Source organism: Hibiscus syriacus, unplaced genomic scaffold (assembly GCF_006381635.1).
Source record: "Hibiscus syriacus cultivar Baekdansim isolate YM2019G1 unplaced genomic scaffold, ASM638163v2 tig00112217_pilon, whole genome shotgun sequence".
Classification (NCBI taxonomy): Eukaryota; Viridiplantae; Streptophyta; class Magnoliopsida; order Malvales; family Malvaceae; genus Hibiscus; species Hibiscus syriacus.
The window spans coordinates 22,205-41,399 of record NW_024063270.1 but is presented as its reverse complement, the minus strand read 5'-3'; the positions used below and the strand labels follow the sequence as shown (position 1 = coordinate 41,399).

The window sequence follows — 19,195 nt, the reverse complement described above, 5'->3', positions numbered from 1 at the left end:
TGGCCAAGTTACAGGTTCTTTGGTTTATTTTACTTTGCGTCTATGGGCTTTTTGTTACGCTTGTAACGCCATTGACGATTGTATGCAGCAATGGAGGTTTGGTTGAACTGGTATGTAAGTTCCGACATGAGTTTCGATACTTCTAGAATATAAGTTTTTGAAACCTCAATCAAGAGTTTTGACTCTTGTTGTGGTATCGATACTAGAATTTCCAAACTCTAGAGCTGCAAATCCAAATTGACCAATTCGTACATTACAAACACACACCAATAAGCCTCCATTCAGTACTAACATGCCAAAAGATTTATGTCAACATTAATTACACATCATTCCACCATTAACATCATGCCAAAAGATACATTATGTCGTATGTGATTGGGCATTAGTTTTGGCACCGGAGAGTTACCTTATTTTGAGTCTTGTGCATTGGCTTATAGGAGATAAGTTGCGTTCATCGTCTTATATCCCATTCTCCAGGTTAGTGAAGCAATAATAAAATAACAAATAATAAACATATTTCATTTTATAAAAAAAATTAGGTACATGATTCCAATTCCCAAGCATTATTACTTAATTTTAATATCTTCAACCTTATTTCATATAATTTTGTTGTCAACGTGTAATGATGATTGTAGGGTACATGTACATTGTCAATAAATTTAAAATTTTGTTAAAATATATTATTATGTAATTATCCCAGTTTTTTTTTTAAAAAAAATCTTTTATCTCTTTATTATAAAAGACAATAATTTGAAGATAGAATTTTGAAATTTGATGTGTAGAAAAGACGAGAGTGAAGCTTGGAAAAGAATTGTTTGAAATGATTCTTAACAAATGTATACATATGCTAAGCGTAAGTAAAATGAAAGCCACATAATAGATCAAAACTTTATTGTGCATTTCTGTCGTGCATTTATTATTCTGCTTTATATTATATATAAAATGATCAGAAGATGAACACAAATTTAATTATTAAGATGACATAACTAATTGTGTGGATGGGACAAACCTCCTTTCGACTAGTTCATCGTTTTCAAACTTCATCTCATGTCTTTCGCAAGGAATCCCAAGATCGGACTTAACTTCTTCATGACGATCATCGCAATATTCGATAAAAGTCTGCTTGATATTCAAAGACGACATTGCCGTAGTTGATTCTTGTATGCCCCATGAATGATCATAAGTTGTTTCTTGCTGTAACTGATGTTGGTTGTTGTTGTTGTTGTTGTTATTGATATGATCACTTAAACCGAATTGCTTCTCCTGGGGTTCTTGAACGTAATAGAAATTCGAGTTATACGAGTTCAACAAATCCAGGTTCACCAATTCACAGCCTAGAGTCGAATCACACCCAGATTCTTGCATTTGCTGCTGGTGAGCGACCTGTGCACGGCATATAGCTAGCTGGTGCAAAACCAGGTCTAGCTCGGCCTGGCTGTACTCGATCTGACGCTGGAGCTCTTGGATGATCCTGTAACAGCCGCCGACAGGATCATTGGCTCGAGCATCGGATTGAAACACGATGGTGTGCATGGCGATGTCTTTCTCGGGGGGATTGAGGTGCCTGATGATCTTGGTAATGTTGCTGACACCGAACAATTTATGGGCGTTTTGGAACTGTCTTTGACGATCGTGAGGAAAATAAGGGGCGAGAATGCAGTCAGGAGCGCACTTCCTGCGTTGGTATCTGCATGCAGCGCAAGCTTGGGTTGTGCTGTTACTACCACTTCTTGAAATGCTCATATTTGGTTTTTCCCCTGTGAGATATCGGATGCGTTGCCGCCGGGGATGGTGCAGTTTTGTTTTTAAATGTTTGTTTCCTTTGTTTTCTCACGAGGGAGGGGAAAATGGGAGATGCAGAGAAATGAATGATATATGAGAATATCAAAGAGAAATCGTCAAGACGAGACTTAACCAATTTCTGTTAGTGAATGGGTATTTTTGGGGGTGTTTTAATTGGTCTTTTTTACAAGCCGGCTTGCACCCACCTTCAACCTAAAATAGATTCATTCCTTTACCTATTTTCTTGGCCTTTTTTTAACTCAATGAAGGAATCTCTTCTTTTTATTATTTAAATACTTTCAATGACAAATTCAAATTTATGCTCCAACATATTTTTGTTAATTTAACGATGCATACATATTCCGGAGATACAATTATTCGAGCTTAAACTTTTTGAAAAGAGTAATATAATTTCTAATCACTAAAACTACTGAACGAGTTTCGGTACATATATTCAAATTGACCTATGTGGGTTTTCTTCCTTTAATTTCTTGTAAAGGCTCACACAATACTTTTTCTTATGATGGGCTAATCATACATTTCTTTGATATCATAAACAGCTATATATCCAATGACAAAAAGAAAGGGAGACAGATTTTTCTTAAAATAAATTAATAATTTATGCACAAACATGCTTTCCCTTTAGCACTACTATACACCTTTCTGGATTAAAAACAAACTACTATACACCTTTTGAGCAATTATTATGGAACCTTTTTGGGTGTTGTTGGTATAATCTATAGCGGAGACTTTTTCAGGGATGTCTCAAATACGGTAATCTTAATATACGATTAAGAAAATGTGTTACTGGAAATATTATTATTATTTTAACATTTTCGGTAAAGCGTTGTTTAAAATATTATTTTTTATCGAAAGTGTTATTATTGGGCTTAAACTAAAATATTTAACATTTCCGGTAAAGCACTACCTAAAACGTTATTTTTTCTACCAGAAATGTTAATATTGAGTTCTACCGGAAATTAGTTAGCGAAAATAACATTTTCGGTAGAAAAATAATGTTTTAGGTAGCGCTTTATCGAAAATGTTAAAAAAATAATAATGTTTCCGATAGCGTCTTTCTTTAACTGTATATTAAGGTTGTCGTACAATAAAACTATCAGATTTTTTCAGTTTGAATTTACAAATCCAATAGAAAGGGAGGGAGAGGTAAAGAACCAAAGAAATAGAGTGGAGCAACTAGAGGAAATGTATATATATACTAATATTAAGTATTTAATTAAATTTAGTGTTATAAGTTGAATAACACCCATTCAATTATTAGATCTATTAAAAATATTTTACTCACTAAAAATATTTTAATCAAATAAAAATATGCTAACAATAGTTGTAGTTTAAGTTATTATATATTAAAAAGGGTGAAGGGATCTTATATCATATTCTTAAAAAATTAAAGGGCTAAATCCTTAAATTGGATACCATGTTTTAAAGTTAGTTAAAATAAGTCCTTTTTTATACATTAGTTTGGGATGATTACAAGGTAGTATATATTCAAAAATTTTCTTAGTCTATTGACAACGGAACACATCCTGCAGATGCAGCTGCTCGATAGAAGATAAATTTTACATCTTCTGAAAAGAATAACATTTCCTTTTACCACTTAAACCGCTCAAACAAAAGGGTTATAAAGTATTTATCATGCACACATAAGATTAATTATGTCTGGTGCCCTTGAATTATAGCTTAGATTCTAAATTAGTCCTAAACTGTTTGACATTTTAAGTAATGCAAAATAGTATTATTTGAATAATTAAAATATATAAATTATTCTTAAAAATTTAAATAGAACCATAATAAATAAAAATTAAAAATTCTATAATGTTTAAAAATAAATATAATGATTAATCGATATCATTTTAATTAAAGTGAATGTACATAGTCAGGGATAGACCGAGGGGCTGTTGGGGTGTGATCATATCCCCTATAAACTTTAAATTCAATTATATTTTAGATTTTTCTTTGTATTTTCTATTAATTATCTTATTTCACACTAATTTTTTTTTATAATTTTGCACTCCCTAAAATTTTAATATAGCTTCTTAAATTCTCATATTTTGAAGAATTGCACCCCTAACAGAAGTTCATGCGTCTGTAACATAATTCTAACTCTCATATATTATGATCAAAACTTAAACGTATAAATTATATTTATCTTACTTTGAGAGAGTGTTTAGATAATTGCTTAAATATAAACTTAAACATTCGCATAAACTAAGCAAGTATATTTAGTTGGGTGATCAATGTGCTCATTTTGGTTCTGTCATATTTTCTTTTGTCATGAGTTCTAGGCTCACTAAGAGCACTCCCCTTTCTTTCCATAGAGTCCCCTATTTCACTCTTCTTTAGGTAGGATTAAAATTAGATTTAAAACTCATAAAAATCACCTAAATCATATTTTATCACCTTTATTGAATTAGGATTAGGATTAGATTTAAATTTTATAATATATATATAAAAGAATTGATTTTGGTAATTTATTTAAATAAGAAATAAATTTAAATAGTTTAAAATAAAAAATCATATAAATAGTATGTCAAAAATAAAATAATAACAAATTAATATGTTAAATTTAGAGTAGTTATTTGATGGATTGATATTTGAGAATTTTCACTTTATAAATAAAATTAAAAAGTCAATATATAGTCTTAATTGATATTAAAAAACTTGAAAATAAATTAAAAAATTATGCACAATGCACAATGAGAATTCTTTTATTACCATATTTGAAAATTTTAATATTATTGTAACTGTGATCTAAAAAGTTGTGAAAAATGTTTTCTTTTCTAAACTTTATATAAAAATGTATTTTAATATGTAGAGAGACAAATAAAAGGGATCCTTCCTCGGGATTGAATCCCACTTGCACCCACACACCAGCAACCAACACAACCGTTTATCTTTTCATTTTCAGTAATATATATATATATATATTATCTTGTATTTATCCTATATTTGTTATTCTCCGGATAAAACCAGATAAAAAAAGAAACGTAACCGTTTTTTGTTTAAGAGATTTATTATTCTTCGTAGAGGTGAGATCCTGAGTGTGAGTACTCATAGAGGTACTGGTGTTAATTGTCAATTGATTGAGAATCTTTAAACATATACTATCTTGTATTTATCCTATATTTATATAAAAAAAATATTATTATCACATGGTATATTACATTTCTGTTACATATTAATTAAATTATTGAAATTTTAAAATTAAATTATTAGCCACATTATCAATTTTAAAGAATTATTTTATATCATCATGTTAATTAAAAAATTAAATTAACTTTTTTTGAAATAAAATATAATTATATATAAAAAATTAAAAACATAATTAATTTAATGTTTAAAGAAATTAAAGACTTGACAAACCATTAAGCTCAAGGGTGGATACACTTGACCCCGTACAAGATCAAATATATACCTATTATTTTGAATAAACTATTAATTATAGTTTAATATATTAAAAAATAAAAAATAAAAAATAAAAAGAAATGTTGTAGTTTCATTTTATTAAAAGAAAGAGTACTAAAGTTTTTGGACACCATCTTCTAATGTTTAAGTTTTAGGGTCGTTAGGTAATACTTTTTAAAAGTACTTTTAATTTAAAAAAAAGTTTGTTTTAATCACAAAATTAATGTCAAACGGGTAAAAATGAAAAAAACAATTACGATGGAAACGATGGTTTCAAACTAACTGCAAAAGCTATGATTTATAGTTTTTATTTTATTTTTAACTTTACATTTAGAAACAAATTATAAATTTGCCTTTACTAATTCATGAGCTCCACTCGATTATGCATTTATATTTCATTTTAATAATTATACTAACATCTTTGAAAAATAATTCATTAATTTTAATAATTTATTTTAATTATTTAAAAACAAATGAAATTCGTGATTTATTTATTAAAATATTAATAACGAGTTACATAAAATATATTTTTATGATTATATTTTTCATTTGTATTTTAGATTGATATAATTCGTGCATAATAATAATTTTTTAAATTTACTATAGTTTAAATTGATATGATTCATATATATATATATAAGAGTGTAACTATAATTTAAATGTTATACTTTAATTTACAACGTAATATTTATAATAGTCATTCTATTTTTTTAAACTCACTTTTTAATAATAATTCCAAATAATTAAATTTTAAATTAAATTTTTTAAATTTCATTTTTACAATACTTTTAAAAGTAACTTTTTAAAACTACACCAAACTTGTTCTTAATCAAATCAATGAAATTCAAAATAATTTTCACTTCGTGCATTTGATAATTGTGGAGATAAGGACAATATAGATAATTGTTAATCAAAATAAAATTAAAAAGGAAATAATAGTGTATTTCACTTCTTCATTGCTTTTCAGCTTAATTTTCAAATTTTAATCATTGGTAGTGATATTTATAATTTATAAGTAAATTATATATCCGTTTCACTAAAATTGTTTTATTTTTTTATAGTTATTTGATAGTAATCATTTTAAATAATTAAAATTTATAAAATATATTTAAAATTACTTGATTAAAGGTTTTCAAAATATATTTTATATATTTCATTATTAATAAAAAATTTAAATAATAAAAAGTAAAATTATTTTTTTGAAAAATTAACAATAGATAATTTTAGTGGGAGGGCCTATAATTTATACAAAGCCTAGCATTGAAAAATCACCTAACCAAAATGCAAACCTAACTAAATCCATAGTTTGGATGTCATATTCATCTTGAAGTTGCTTTCGTTTATTCTTATTATAACATTCAACCAATGTTTATGCTATTCAACTTTGAATTCATTTGCATGCCAGGCTTTATATAAAGGAAAAAGTATATATATATATATGAAGATTATACGACGTTAAATTTGAAAGAAAAGGGAAAAATATAACATATGTAATTAAGGAAGTTGATTTTCATAGGTCTTTCCCTTTGGGAAGAATGTAGCAAAAGTAGAAGGGAGAACTTGAACTAAGAAAGAAACAGTATTTGCTATATTACCTAACCTTGCGGTGGTTTCTGGGTTTGGTTGCGTTGTTGTTCATGGGAAGTGTTGATGCAGTTATTAAGACCAGCAATGTTGAGAATACCGTCGTGAGAGAGAGCTCTAAGACCCAAGAAATCTCTTGTCAAGCCTTCGCCTTGAGAATTACTTGTACCGCCAGTAGTTTCATGATCATTTCTAGCTGATCTTGTTGTTGCTGTTGGTGTAGTTGTTTTCGAGAATGGTTCATCGATGAAACCGCCACCAGGCTTTGCGTTGAAGATCCTGGAAAATGATATATCATCGAACGGAACCGAATCGAATCCAGCGGCAGACGGCAAAGAATTCCTCATGTGTTGAAGTGGAGCAAAGTTGAGGCCAAAACCAGCAACTGCTGGTGTAGCAGTGGTAGCTGGTGCCGATGATGAGCTAGTTTTGGTGCTCATGGTTGCGCCCATCTGAGCTGCTTTCTGAAGTAATGCAGTAGCCGACATGTGCGGTGAAGGCACTGTTGTTGTTGGATGGAAAGGAGGAAGGGTGGGGTTAGGGTTATGGTTTTCATTGACTGATAAATCATGGTACTGTGATTGTGTGAATTCTTGATGATAATCTAATGTTGCGGACAAGATTGACGATGATGAAGGGGAAAGGTCAATCGTCTTGGGTGGACCAAGATTAGTCCCAAGCACTGGTTGGGTGACGAACCATGGAGGAATCTCTGGCCTTACAGATGTGTAAATTTGTTGCTCTTTTTTAAGTGAAAATGCTCGGATATCTTGGGGATTGAGCTGAGCAGCTGCATCAGGTGGTTCAAGTGGGTTAGCCCTGGCACTCTCCTCTGTTAAGGCATCACAGAAGGCTCTGTGAGTGATGAAACTATCCCTCCTGGAGAAGATAGTCCCACAGTCGCATCTGTATTCTCTAGTGCCACAGGTCTTGGAGTGAGCTTTCCAATCCGATTGAACCGCATACTTTTTGGAACACTTTTCACATTTCCACTTCTTCTCACCATGTTTCCTGAAGAAATGCTTCTTGATTCCAGTCAAGTCACCAAGCGCCCTTGATGGGTCATGGTGCACGCAGCTGGGTTCAGGACACACATACACTTTCTTCCTCACCTCTTTACTCGTTCTTTGCTTTAGCTTCCATGGCAAATTATGACTTCTTCTATGAAGCTGAAGGTTCTGGTCTCTTTGAAACCCTTTGCCGCAGATCTCACACATGAATCTGTTTGTGGCCATCAGTGTTTTAGGGGACAAAGCTATTACTTCTGCATCTGGGTCTGGTTCAAGTCAAACATGGACAATTTTTAAAGAATGAAAACAAAAGTGAAAAAGGGCTTGAAGACTGAAGCAAAACCAACCTGGGTTGCCTGGGAGGTTTCTCTTTCTCTTAGCCAGCTGAGTTTGAGTTGGTGGAGTAGCGAAGTATCCAATTTCACTTCTATTCCCTGAAGAAACACTTGCCTCACCAGATGCAGATGTCAAATTAGACATATTCTCTTCCAAAACTTGCAGCTTTTGTTGTTGTTGGTGGAATAACAAGCCTGTCATCATCTTTACTTCTCAAGTGATAAAAAAGATTGATACTTTGATAACTGATATATACTCAAGTAGCTAAGCTTAACTCATATGAACAATACCATGATATTCATCATACATGTATGTATGTATGTATTGAAATTGAGTAAGAAGAAGAAGAACTAAGAAAAAAAGAAGACTCAGTTCATGATAAAACTTAGATAAAGAGACAGAGAGAGAGAGTTGGATGAAAGGAGATTCCTCTGTAATCTTGAAGCAGACCAAAAACAACTAGCCAGAACCACAAAACTAATTGGGGGGGGGGGGGGAACCCTACGGGGATAACTATGACGTTGCACTTTCTGTCTTTTCCTTTGTTCTCTTCCCGTCCTCAGCCATAAAAAACGTTTCTTTCTTTCTTTCTTTATTGTCCATTTGCCTTTAACAAAGCTTCCTTTTTAAATTTCTTTTGGGCGAACTACACATTTCATATCTAAACTATCAGTTTTACTCCGTTTTCATATTTAAACTTTTAATTTTTTTTAAAACTTAATGTTAAATTTTGAACGGTATATTAAAATGAAACAAAAATTAAATTTTAGGTATGATTTTTAAAAAAAATTAAAAGTTTAAATATTAAAATAAACTAAAATTAATAGTTTACATATTAAATACGTAATTTATCCATTTCTTTTTTACCACTAATATATACCTTGGTTCAATCTGCCACTTTTCCCCAACTCTCAAGTCTCAACAAGCAAAAGAGAAATAAATAAAGCTATACTACTTCTATTTTCTACCATCTTTTTATTTTTGAGGAAATTACATAAATAGTCATTAAATTATATTGAAATAATTTTTGACCATTAAAGTTTCATAAGATACAAAATGATCATTCGAATTATCGAACTGTTTCAAAATAGTCATTGCACGTTATACAATAGAGATAAATTCCGATAAGTTTAAGGATCATTTTGTAATATTTTGATAAGGTTTAATGATCATCTTATAATAACCTAATAAATTCAATGATCGTTTCATAATTTTTAAAATTTTAGTAGTCAAAATGATTATTTCGACATAGTTTATCGACTATTTATATGCTTTGCCCTTTATTTTTTACCCATAGATCTTGGGGTGGTAAACCTTTCTTTTAACTTTCTACATTTGAGAGTGACATGATTGACCCATTGATTAAATTTATAATAGGCGTAGCTAAAAGTTATGTCCACTTACATTTCTTTTCTACTTTTTATGCTTCATTTCACTGCAACTTTACACATTGTTTTACTTTACATGCATGTATGCAAGTATGAAGAGTTAGTTGAAACCTCGGACACTTGAATTTTGTTACTCAAATTTTCCTTGTAAAACGAATCATCATTAAACTAAACATAATTAATGCGTTAGTGCAAGAAGAAGACCTAATTCCAGCTATGCTCATAATTGTGGAGGTTAATTGATAATCATAGACCATATTATAATGATATGTCTAACACACCATGGTTGTCAATTTCGGAAACTAATGCAAAGCAAATACCAATTATTAGGCCTTTAAACGAATTATTTGACCTGCTTAATAATAATTACACCACCGGTCTAGACTTTAAAGGTTGATTAAATGTATCTGACCAGATCATGAACTTGATTAGTTGAGTAACAACCAAATTTAGCATCAATGTCCAACTTATCATCTTTCATATTTTTTTTTTGGAGGAAAAGCATAAATGGGTCAACTAATAAAAATTAGGGTAAAATAGACAAATGGTCCTCCGACTATAGGGTACTACTTTATTAAGTTCATCAACTTTTGAAACTAATAAAATGATCCTCCGACTATAGAATGTTGTTTTGTTGAGTCCCCGACTATTAAAAGTTGCAAAATGGTCACCTGACTATTCATTATGTTCCGAACTCGTAATTTTTATTAAAAATATTGGTAGTTGTTTAAGTTGGACGTAAACATGATGATTGAGACATGATATTCGTTTGAGATTATTGGATCAAATTTTATTATATTATAGTTAACAGGTTAACGTCCAAATCAGAATACCGTCCATTTTTTAATGGAAAATGATGAGTTTGGAACATAATGGATAGTCCGGTGACCATTTTGTAACTTTTAATAGTTGAGGGACTTAATAAAGCAACAATCTATATTCGGAGGACTATTTTATAACTTTAAATAGTTGAGAGACTTAATAAAGCGATATCTTATAGTCGGTGACCATTTGTTTACTTTACCTTAAAAATTGAGTTAAACTTTTGAAAATTGTTTTGCCCTTATCCCAATTTAACAAAATAATTCCTCAAACAAACTTAGAATACACACACGTTTCTTAAAAGAAATAGTTTGAGGACATAATCGGTATTGAGTTAGTATTATTCTATTGACGGTGTGTAGATCAGTAGTCCTTTTAATTAAATGGATAAATTACTTCAGACACCATTAAACTTTAGGTTTAATATCAATTTTATCATTGATTTAAAAATCAATATAAATGTAATACTAAATTTAGTTTTAACTTCAGCTATAGCAATGAATCATTAAAAAATCATTTATTCTCTCTGCATCCTCACCAATCTTTTCTCTAAACAGAAAATTTGTAGTATAGTCTAAAATTGAAGAACTTCATGAGAAGGAAATGATGTATTAAACAATATTAAAAGGCTCATTAACAGTCAGCAGTCCACAATTTTAAAAATACAGTCAGCACTTAATATTTAACTCAGAAAGTTCATCAATAACTCGAAAAAAATAACATATTAAATTTTTTATTTTTTAAAATTAAATTGTTATGAATATTAATATTTATATGTTATATTATAAAAACAATACGAGGTTTTTGATATGCGCTCGCTAGGGATGGGCATGGGTCGGATCCACCCGACCCGACTCGAGAACAAATGATCCTCCACCCTAGACCCGACTCGACCCGACCAAAATAAAATTTCACCCGACCCGACATATAACTTAGAAACCCGACCCGACCCGACCCGAATAATAATAAAATATTATTATTTTTAATAAAAATAATGACTTAATTGAAAAAAATTATATATAGAGGGATATTATTGTAATTATTCCTAAATATATAAGATAAAATTATATATTTTTTCGGGTCGAATATTTTCACCCTAAACCCGAACTCGACCCGAACGTCACACTTAAAAAAATCCGACCCGACCTGATCCAAACCCGATATTTTTTAAAAATTAAACCCGATCGAATCAGGTCAGAACCCATCGAATTCGGGGGTCTTATGCCCATCCCTAGCGCTCGCCCTTCAAATATGAAATCGGGACGTCTGTACTCTCAATTGAATTAAGATGAGGCGAGCAAAAAGAATTTCGAATTAGAATTTAATTTGAAGTGGCACAAAAGGATAGAATTTAATTGAAGGATTTGATAAATATGAAAGTTTGACAAAAGTAGCCCACACCTTATGATTGGGAAATGAGTGGGCCCTGACAAATCTCTGACCACCAGATCATGCGGTATAATCCGTTTAGCTAATCAAAATCTTACACGTGGAAGATAAGATAAATAATATTCCTTGACAATATCCAAAGATGGTTGGAAGGAATATGAGCGCAGCGGCAGCATTTCTCGGTTTCAGAAATAGTTAGTTACCCGTGAAATGCTCGTACGGTGGACCCTCATTACTACACGCGGCTGCTCATGATTGGATGGCATTTTGCAAACGCCTCAAGAGGCGGCAAAATTTCCTTCACTTTCTTCACAATTCACATCCATCTCCCATCGATTCCATATTAGGGTAAAGTACATTAATGATCCCTAAACTAGGATAAATTACTGTTTCAGCCTCTCAATTATTTTCTATTTTGAAATCACATCTAATATTACTTTTCATTTATATTTTACTACTCACGGTTAAAAAATTAATAGTAATGCTAATGTGATATTAATATTATTATTTAATTTCCATATCATTGTATCTTTCATGGTCAGTAATCCAATGATATTTTAAGGCTTAATTTAAAGATAATGACACAAATTATACTCAAAATTAACTTTTAGTGCCTAATTTTTTTTGTTAATCTAACATTTTTTTGTTACACTTTTAGGTGTCTAACGTTAAAAAATCATTAAGTGACATGTGCCACGTTTAGATTTAAAAAATATTTTTAAGCAATATTTTGTTTTAAAAATCAAAAAATATAAAAGTGACACGTGACATTTAATGATTTTTTAACGGTAAACACCTAAAAGTGTAACGGAAAAAATATTATGCACCTATTTTTAATGAAAAAAAATTTTATGTACCAAAAGTTAACTTTAGATATAGTTTCGACTCTTACTTTTGCATTAAGCCTATTTTTAATGATTTTATTCAATCAATAAGAGAATGACATGTGTAAGAAAAAATGAATTAAAAATTCCACTAAATTATCGGTGATGAAAGAGAAAACAACATGCAACAAAAATTATAATAAATGTTATATCAACATCGCCATTAATTTTTTAACGAAAAATAATTATAATATAAATATAAAATTATATATAATTAAAAAATAGTTAAGTGACAAAAACATAAATACAAAAACAGATGTGAGACTAAATAAATAGTTTACCCTTAATCTTTATTATAAAGTTGCTTTTTATATTTATATATAACCTTTAAATAAAAAAACTAAAATCCATTACTTAAATTTAAGTGCGAAATCAATAAGTCCTATACAAATCTTTTACCACTTGAACTATAATTCTTAATTAATTTTCAAAAATAATTTTTTATATAAAATATTATATTCGTTAGTATTATAAGTGTAGAAAAATCTAATCCATTTAAAAAAAATTAAACCAAAACATTTTGGGTTTGGAAGTTTGAAATATAGTAAAGGAACTTCCTAAAATTTAGGCAGAACAATAATCATTTCAGTGTGTCAACCAACAATAGAATCTTCTCTAAAATTTTGTTGGATATTTTCGAGCCTAATATTAGTTAATTCTTTTCTAATAATTTAGAGTGATAATAAAATAATATATATTAAAAAAAATAACTTATTAATAACGTATGCATACCTTATAAATAAAATTATTGAAATTTGAAACTTTTAGAGAGAACAACATTCCTCTTTATCATTGAGGTTGACGGTCGCTAAATATGTTCAATTATCTCCTTACTTTTAATTCAATATTAAAATCATATATTTAATTATCAAAATAAACATAAACCATTTACCCCAAGGAAATAATGCTATTGGTACACGCAAAATCCACCATAGCTTAAAAATATTTTTATAACTTAGAATGTAACATCTATAACCGGTATATGTCTCGAAGTACGAGTTATAGAAGTACATTAACATTTCAGACATTCCTTGATCATAAATGTTTAAAATTTTGTTTCGTTTTAAAACGTTACTTTTTACAATTTAAAATTTGTTTTATTTAGCACGTATTTTCATAAAATAATAATTTGTCATTCCAAAACAAGGATGATTTTATGCAGCAACTGGGCAGTTCAGTATTGTTTCATAACTATATAAAGTTGCGTAAATACTACTTAATTTAAAAATCATTTAAAACATAATGTTTATACTATTTATTCATAAATACGATTATAACTAAAATTAGCCAAAACTAAAAAAAAATCCTAGTTTACTATTATAGACCCTTTTAAAATAAATTCAATAAAACATACTACCAGGTGTAATGTACATGCCACTAATAAGTCAAAGATAGAATGTGTTACTGATTCTGTAGGTAGGTTTGACTTCCAAAAGATGCTCAGAAAGCTTCTCACTTCACATCTTTTTTTTTATATTTGAACTTGAGCATGAAAATCATCACGCGCTAAGTAAAATTTAGTGAGGCAATAACATAACTAAAATGATATAAAACATAAATTTTGTAAAGTATTATAACATAAAATTGTAATTTAAATAAAACATTAAAACTTTCAAACCGAGCTATTCAAACTGATTTCTCCTTGAAAACCTGAAAATCATCATCTCATGATTTTATCAGAAATCATGAAAATCAACATAAAATATCATAAACAATTCATATTCCTTTCATTTGTGCATATTTCAGAACTTTCGTTTCATTTTCATTTTCTTTTCTTTCATAATCATCTCATAACTTTTATATTTATTTGTATAGTTCAATGTATATGCAAGAGAATACAAGGTACGTGAATAGAACATAAGGTGCGCACTAGACACATCACGGTGTCAATCATAACTGAAACATATAATGCACTCTAAGTGCAATCATAACATGAGCACCAACACTGCGGATCATAATGTACTCGAATGTATCATAACTAAACTGGAAAGTACTCAACTTAACAACATTCCAAATATACCTACGACTCTCAATGCAACATACAATGAGCTTATATATCACAATAGACTAATTTATTAATCAACGTCTGATAATCGTAAACGTTTAAAATTTATCATAATAAAAATCATACTTGGATAGTTCATACCCTAAATCATTCATAAATCTTGATGACAAATATTATGGAAATATTCCATAATTAAAAATTTTAAATTATACATGAAAATAAAATGATGTTAACTTATCGCAAGTCGTCATCGATCATAATAATTAAATAAATAAATTGCACTTACTTTAACACTTTACTTATAAATCAAAATATAAATCTCACTAAACTTTAGGTTTAATCTTTTGCTTTCGATTATTTCGACTACAAATTCTATCGAAAGTTCATACTCTTTCAGTTTGCACTACCTTCAAAGAAGTATTATTCTATATTATTCTACATACTTAAAAAATTATTCCTTTATATCAATGGAAACTAGACTCGAATATGAATCTAACCATATAAGGAACTTCTCCTAGTTCAATTGGTACAATTTATAGCGAATTGTCAAAACTAACTCATCGAAACTATTTTGTGCAGAATTTGCTGCCCTATTTTCTAACATATCATCGATTAAAAATTCATATCTTTTTATATACACCTCGAAATCAGTAGCCGTTTATGTTAAATGAAACTAGACTTACATACGAATCCAATGGCATAGAGATCATCCTCTAATCATTTATTTATAATTTATAGTGAATTTCTAAACTTAATGTTCAAATCATAATTTTTAGGCAGCTTTTGTTAATTAACAACCTCAATTTATTCCATAATTTTATTAGCTTACCAAATGAACATATAAGCTTGAATCACAATTCACATAACATTAGGATTCACTTCTTACCGTAGTAACTCTGTTACTGGCTCATTGCAAGCTAATGTTTATTTGACAACATTGAATACAAATTAAATGCACTCACCTTTGCATCGCTAATGAACCTTCTCCACGATATTCTTCTCGATCCCACACTTTTTCCTTCCCTTTCGAGCAACTTGGATCACTAGATTTACCGTGGTCTGACAACGTCATATAATAACATATAATGTTCAAACTATATGTTAGTACCGAACTAAAATAATCTAAGCGTAAATATAAAATTCGATAGAAATAAAATCGATACTTAAATCGAGATAAAACTGAATTGTACTTCCACCATAATTTCAAACTTCTTAAAACATTTCCTTAAATTCCATAAATATTTATTTCCATTATCAACCCTTCAACTTTTTCCAATTGCACAATCAAGCCATTAATTATGAATTCTTTCTATAATTCACCTTAACTTTTCCATAAATTCATAACGATCCTTCACTATTATGATCATTGCACTCTAATTTCTAAAATTTCCAGCACCTTAATAAAATTCTCATATCAATACTTTAACATTCAAAAACTTGCAATTTCATCCTAAACTTTCTTTGACTTTTCAAATTCAACTGCCCAACTTGATAAGCTTGTAATTCGATCCCAACTCCATATTTAAACAAAAAATTAGCACATAAATAAAAATTCCAGCAATGTACTATTTCACCCAAATGATACTTTCATATTTAAAAACTTAAAATCAAGTCCCTATATTTCTTGGACTTTTTGAATTCCACCCTCACATTTTACTAAATTTGGAATTTGATTCCAATCAACTTTATAACTTAAAATTCCAGCATTTCAATGTTAAAAATTAACATTAAACACCCCAAATATCACATTCTTGCGATAATATCCACAATTCTCAAAACTTGAATATGAACCCTTTTACTAACTCAAGGTTCCAAATTGATCCAAATTGATCTCCAAATCACATAGAACACTTCTTATATCAATTATAGACCGTAGGAAATTTTCAGTATTTACCCCCTAATGGACAAACCTTACATCAAATTCATGCTATTCTAATCATCACAACATCAAATTCCATTAAAATCCAAACATTCCTAAAAACCCTAATTATGCCGAATTCATTACAAGGCTGTACACATAGTTTTAACCATCACACAAGCCTTAGAATTAATCTACAACGTCTAAAACATCAAAATCTTTCATCAGTCTTTCAAAATCCCTAAATCTTACATAAACCCTAATTTCCAAATCTCATGAAATAAGCATGTTCTCCATGTAATATTTATACCAAATGATAGAGAATTTCATGTAGATTTATTCTCTATCTAATAGCTTAATCCAAAAATCAAGTGTGTAGCTTTAAAAATCAAATTAAAAATCTCACCTTGGTGGCTATGGAGCTCACGACAAACTTGAGGAAGATGGCTGAAAAGTTGCTTGATTTTTCTAGTAATTTGTGGATTAAAACACTTGATTTAATCTAATATAAATGAATTTAAAATTCATTTAATGAGAAATTCCAAAAATACAATTAATGAAACTTGATAATTACAATATGCCATTACAATATCTTCCATTAAAATATTCCATAGTAAAAAATAAACCAATTTGGATTTGACTTTCTACTTTGGTCATGCAATTTTTGAAAATTGCATTTTAGTCACTAAATTTCCACTGTTTAGCCAAATCTAAAACATTACACTGATATATGATAAATTTCTCTGATCTAAAATATAGAAATAATATTCCATTCCAAACACTTATCTAGCATCTTTCAAATTTTCATAAAATTCTGGTTCGATCCAATTATTCTATTTCGATATCGAAATTTATTAATTTATAGCTTTTAACACAAATTCTGTACCGAAAATATAGTTACCACGAAAATCCTTGTTTTAGGCCAAACTATTTATTTACGGGCTAAAATATATAACTTTTCAAAGTTACATTTTTGGTCCCTAAACTTTTACAAGTTTATACTTTAGCCACTAAACTTTCAAAACTTACATTTTAGTCACTAACCAAAATTTGGGGTATTACATAGAATATAGAAAATTTTAAATATACTTAACTAAAATTAATTGATTAAAATATTGAAAACATTAGATTTCAAAATTAAAAAGTAATTGACAAAAAATCAATTAATACAACTTAATTGAGATCTAAATATAAAGTTAATGAAAATATGTGGTAAAACTTGGGTCTAGACCTTTTCTAGCCCAAGAAAGAACTTATTAATGTCGATAGGTTTTGAGTTTACCTAATCCATTTTTTGCTCAATTTATTATATATATATACTATATTCTACTATAATTACTTTGCTCAAGTTTGATTTTACAAGTTAGATGATGTCAATTCAGTAAATGAGAAGTAAAACAAAATGAATATATCTTAAAATTAAAAATAAAATAGAAATATGTATCGACGTATTTTCTAAAAAAATCATTTTCTTTAAATTTACCCATTTCTCTAAAAATAACTATCCACCTAATATTTAAAAAAAAATCCACTTAAAAGTTAAAAATAAAACATTCTACTTATTTATTAATTTTAATATATTTTTTATTCTTATGGTAAGTGTGACAAATTTTAATGTATATATATTATAGTAAATAATATAAATCATTGTGCATGTTATAATATTAATGGGAGAAAACTCATTCATTTTCATTAGGATAACACATTTTTTTTAAACTTTCATCGTCTAATATATAAAATAAAAAAAGTTTCAAGAAAAATTGGAAACTCAACGGGTTGGTCTCTGATTATGACAAGTAGCTAATTACTCTCATCGTCATTGGTTTTGGTTCTCGAAAAATAATGGAAAATTCTGTACAATGAAATTATAAAAATTTTAAAACGAAGATTTTATCGAGATATTTTCAACAGTAAATTGTATAAATCAACATATTTTTATAAAAAAAATCAATGTCGTAGAGGAGATGTTATTAACAAAAGAATCTTTCGAGAGAAATTTTAAAACAATCATCTACACCCATTTCTCTCTTGGACCGTACTGGCAGAACACACTCATGCCATAGCTGAATCTAGCTCTCCTCTTTACTCCCGAAAGTTTCACGTTCGACAGTTTTAATAATTTTATTAAAAAAATTATTAATCCACATGTAGCCTATTGATAATATAAAAAATTTCATATAGGGTATATGTAACACCCTTAACTCATATCCGACCCGAATACAAGTCTGAGGTGTCACATTGACTTTTCAAATCTTTGACTCTTACAGAAAATCCCGGGAATTTTTAAAACTTTCATTAAAACGAAATACATTAATTTACATAAGACCATAAAATACAAAATCGATCAGAGTATTCGTAATTAACACTTATTACATACCAACACTCTATACATAATCAAGTACATACTTTGTCAATTTACTTCTGATCTGATCTCTTAGTAGTATTGCTGCCTGTGCTACTTCTATTTCCACTCTTCCTGATTTTTGGTACCTACGTGTAAATCACTTACACGCTAAGTCATAGACTTAGTGAGGCAATAAATGAATATGCAACGATAAACTTATGAATGTTCATACTTACCATTGGATCATGACATTTCAATGTGCATTTATTTATCACATGATAACATATATAACCATATAATGCACATACGAAACTTACCTTCTTGTATCACTTTCACTGTAAATCGGTATTTCAATTGCATAGCCCAT

General features: G+C 29.1%; 2 protein-coding genes across 2 annotated transcripts; both read right to left on the bottom strand.

Moving 5' to 3' along the window:
• Nucleotides 1-860: 860 nt before the first annotated feature.
• Nucleotides 861-1,791, bottom strand: LOC120175949 (LOB domain-containing protein 22-like). Its single transcript, XM_039182493.1, has one exon. The coding sequence runs from the start codon at nucleotides 1,741-1,743 to the stop codon at nucleotides 973-975; it is 771 nt and encodes a 256-aa protein (XP_039038424.1). The 5' UTR covers nucleotides 1,744-1,791; the 3' UTR covers nucleotides 861-972.
• A 4,854-nt stretch (nucleotides 1,792-6,645) lies between these two features.
• Nucleotides 6,646-18,748, bottom strand: LOC120175948 (protein indeterminate-domain 7-like). Its single transcript, XM_039182492.1, has 3 exons — nucleotides 18,744-18,748; nucleotides 8,150-8,350; nucleotides 6,646-8,068 (listed from the first exon to the last, which is right to left on the bottom strand). The coding sequence occupies exons 2-3, from the start codon at nucleotides 8,340-8,342 to the stop codon at nucleotides 6,804-6,806; spliced, it is 1,458 nt and encodes a 485-aa protein (XP_039038423.1). The 5' UTR covers nucleotides 8,343-8,350; nucleotides 18,744-18,748; the 3' UTR covers nucleotides 6,646-6,803.
• Nucleotides 18,749-19,195: the final 447 nt, after the last annotated feature.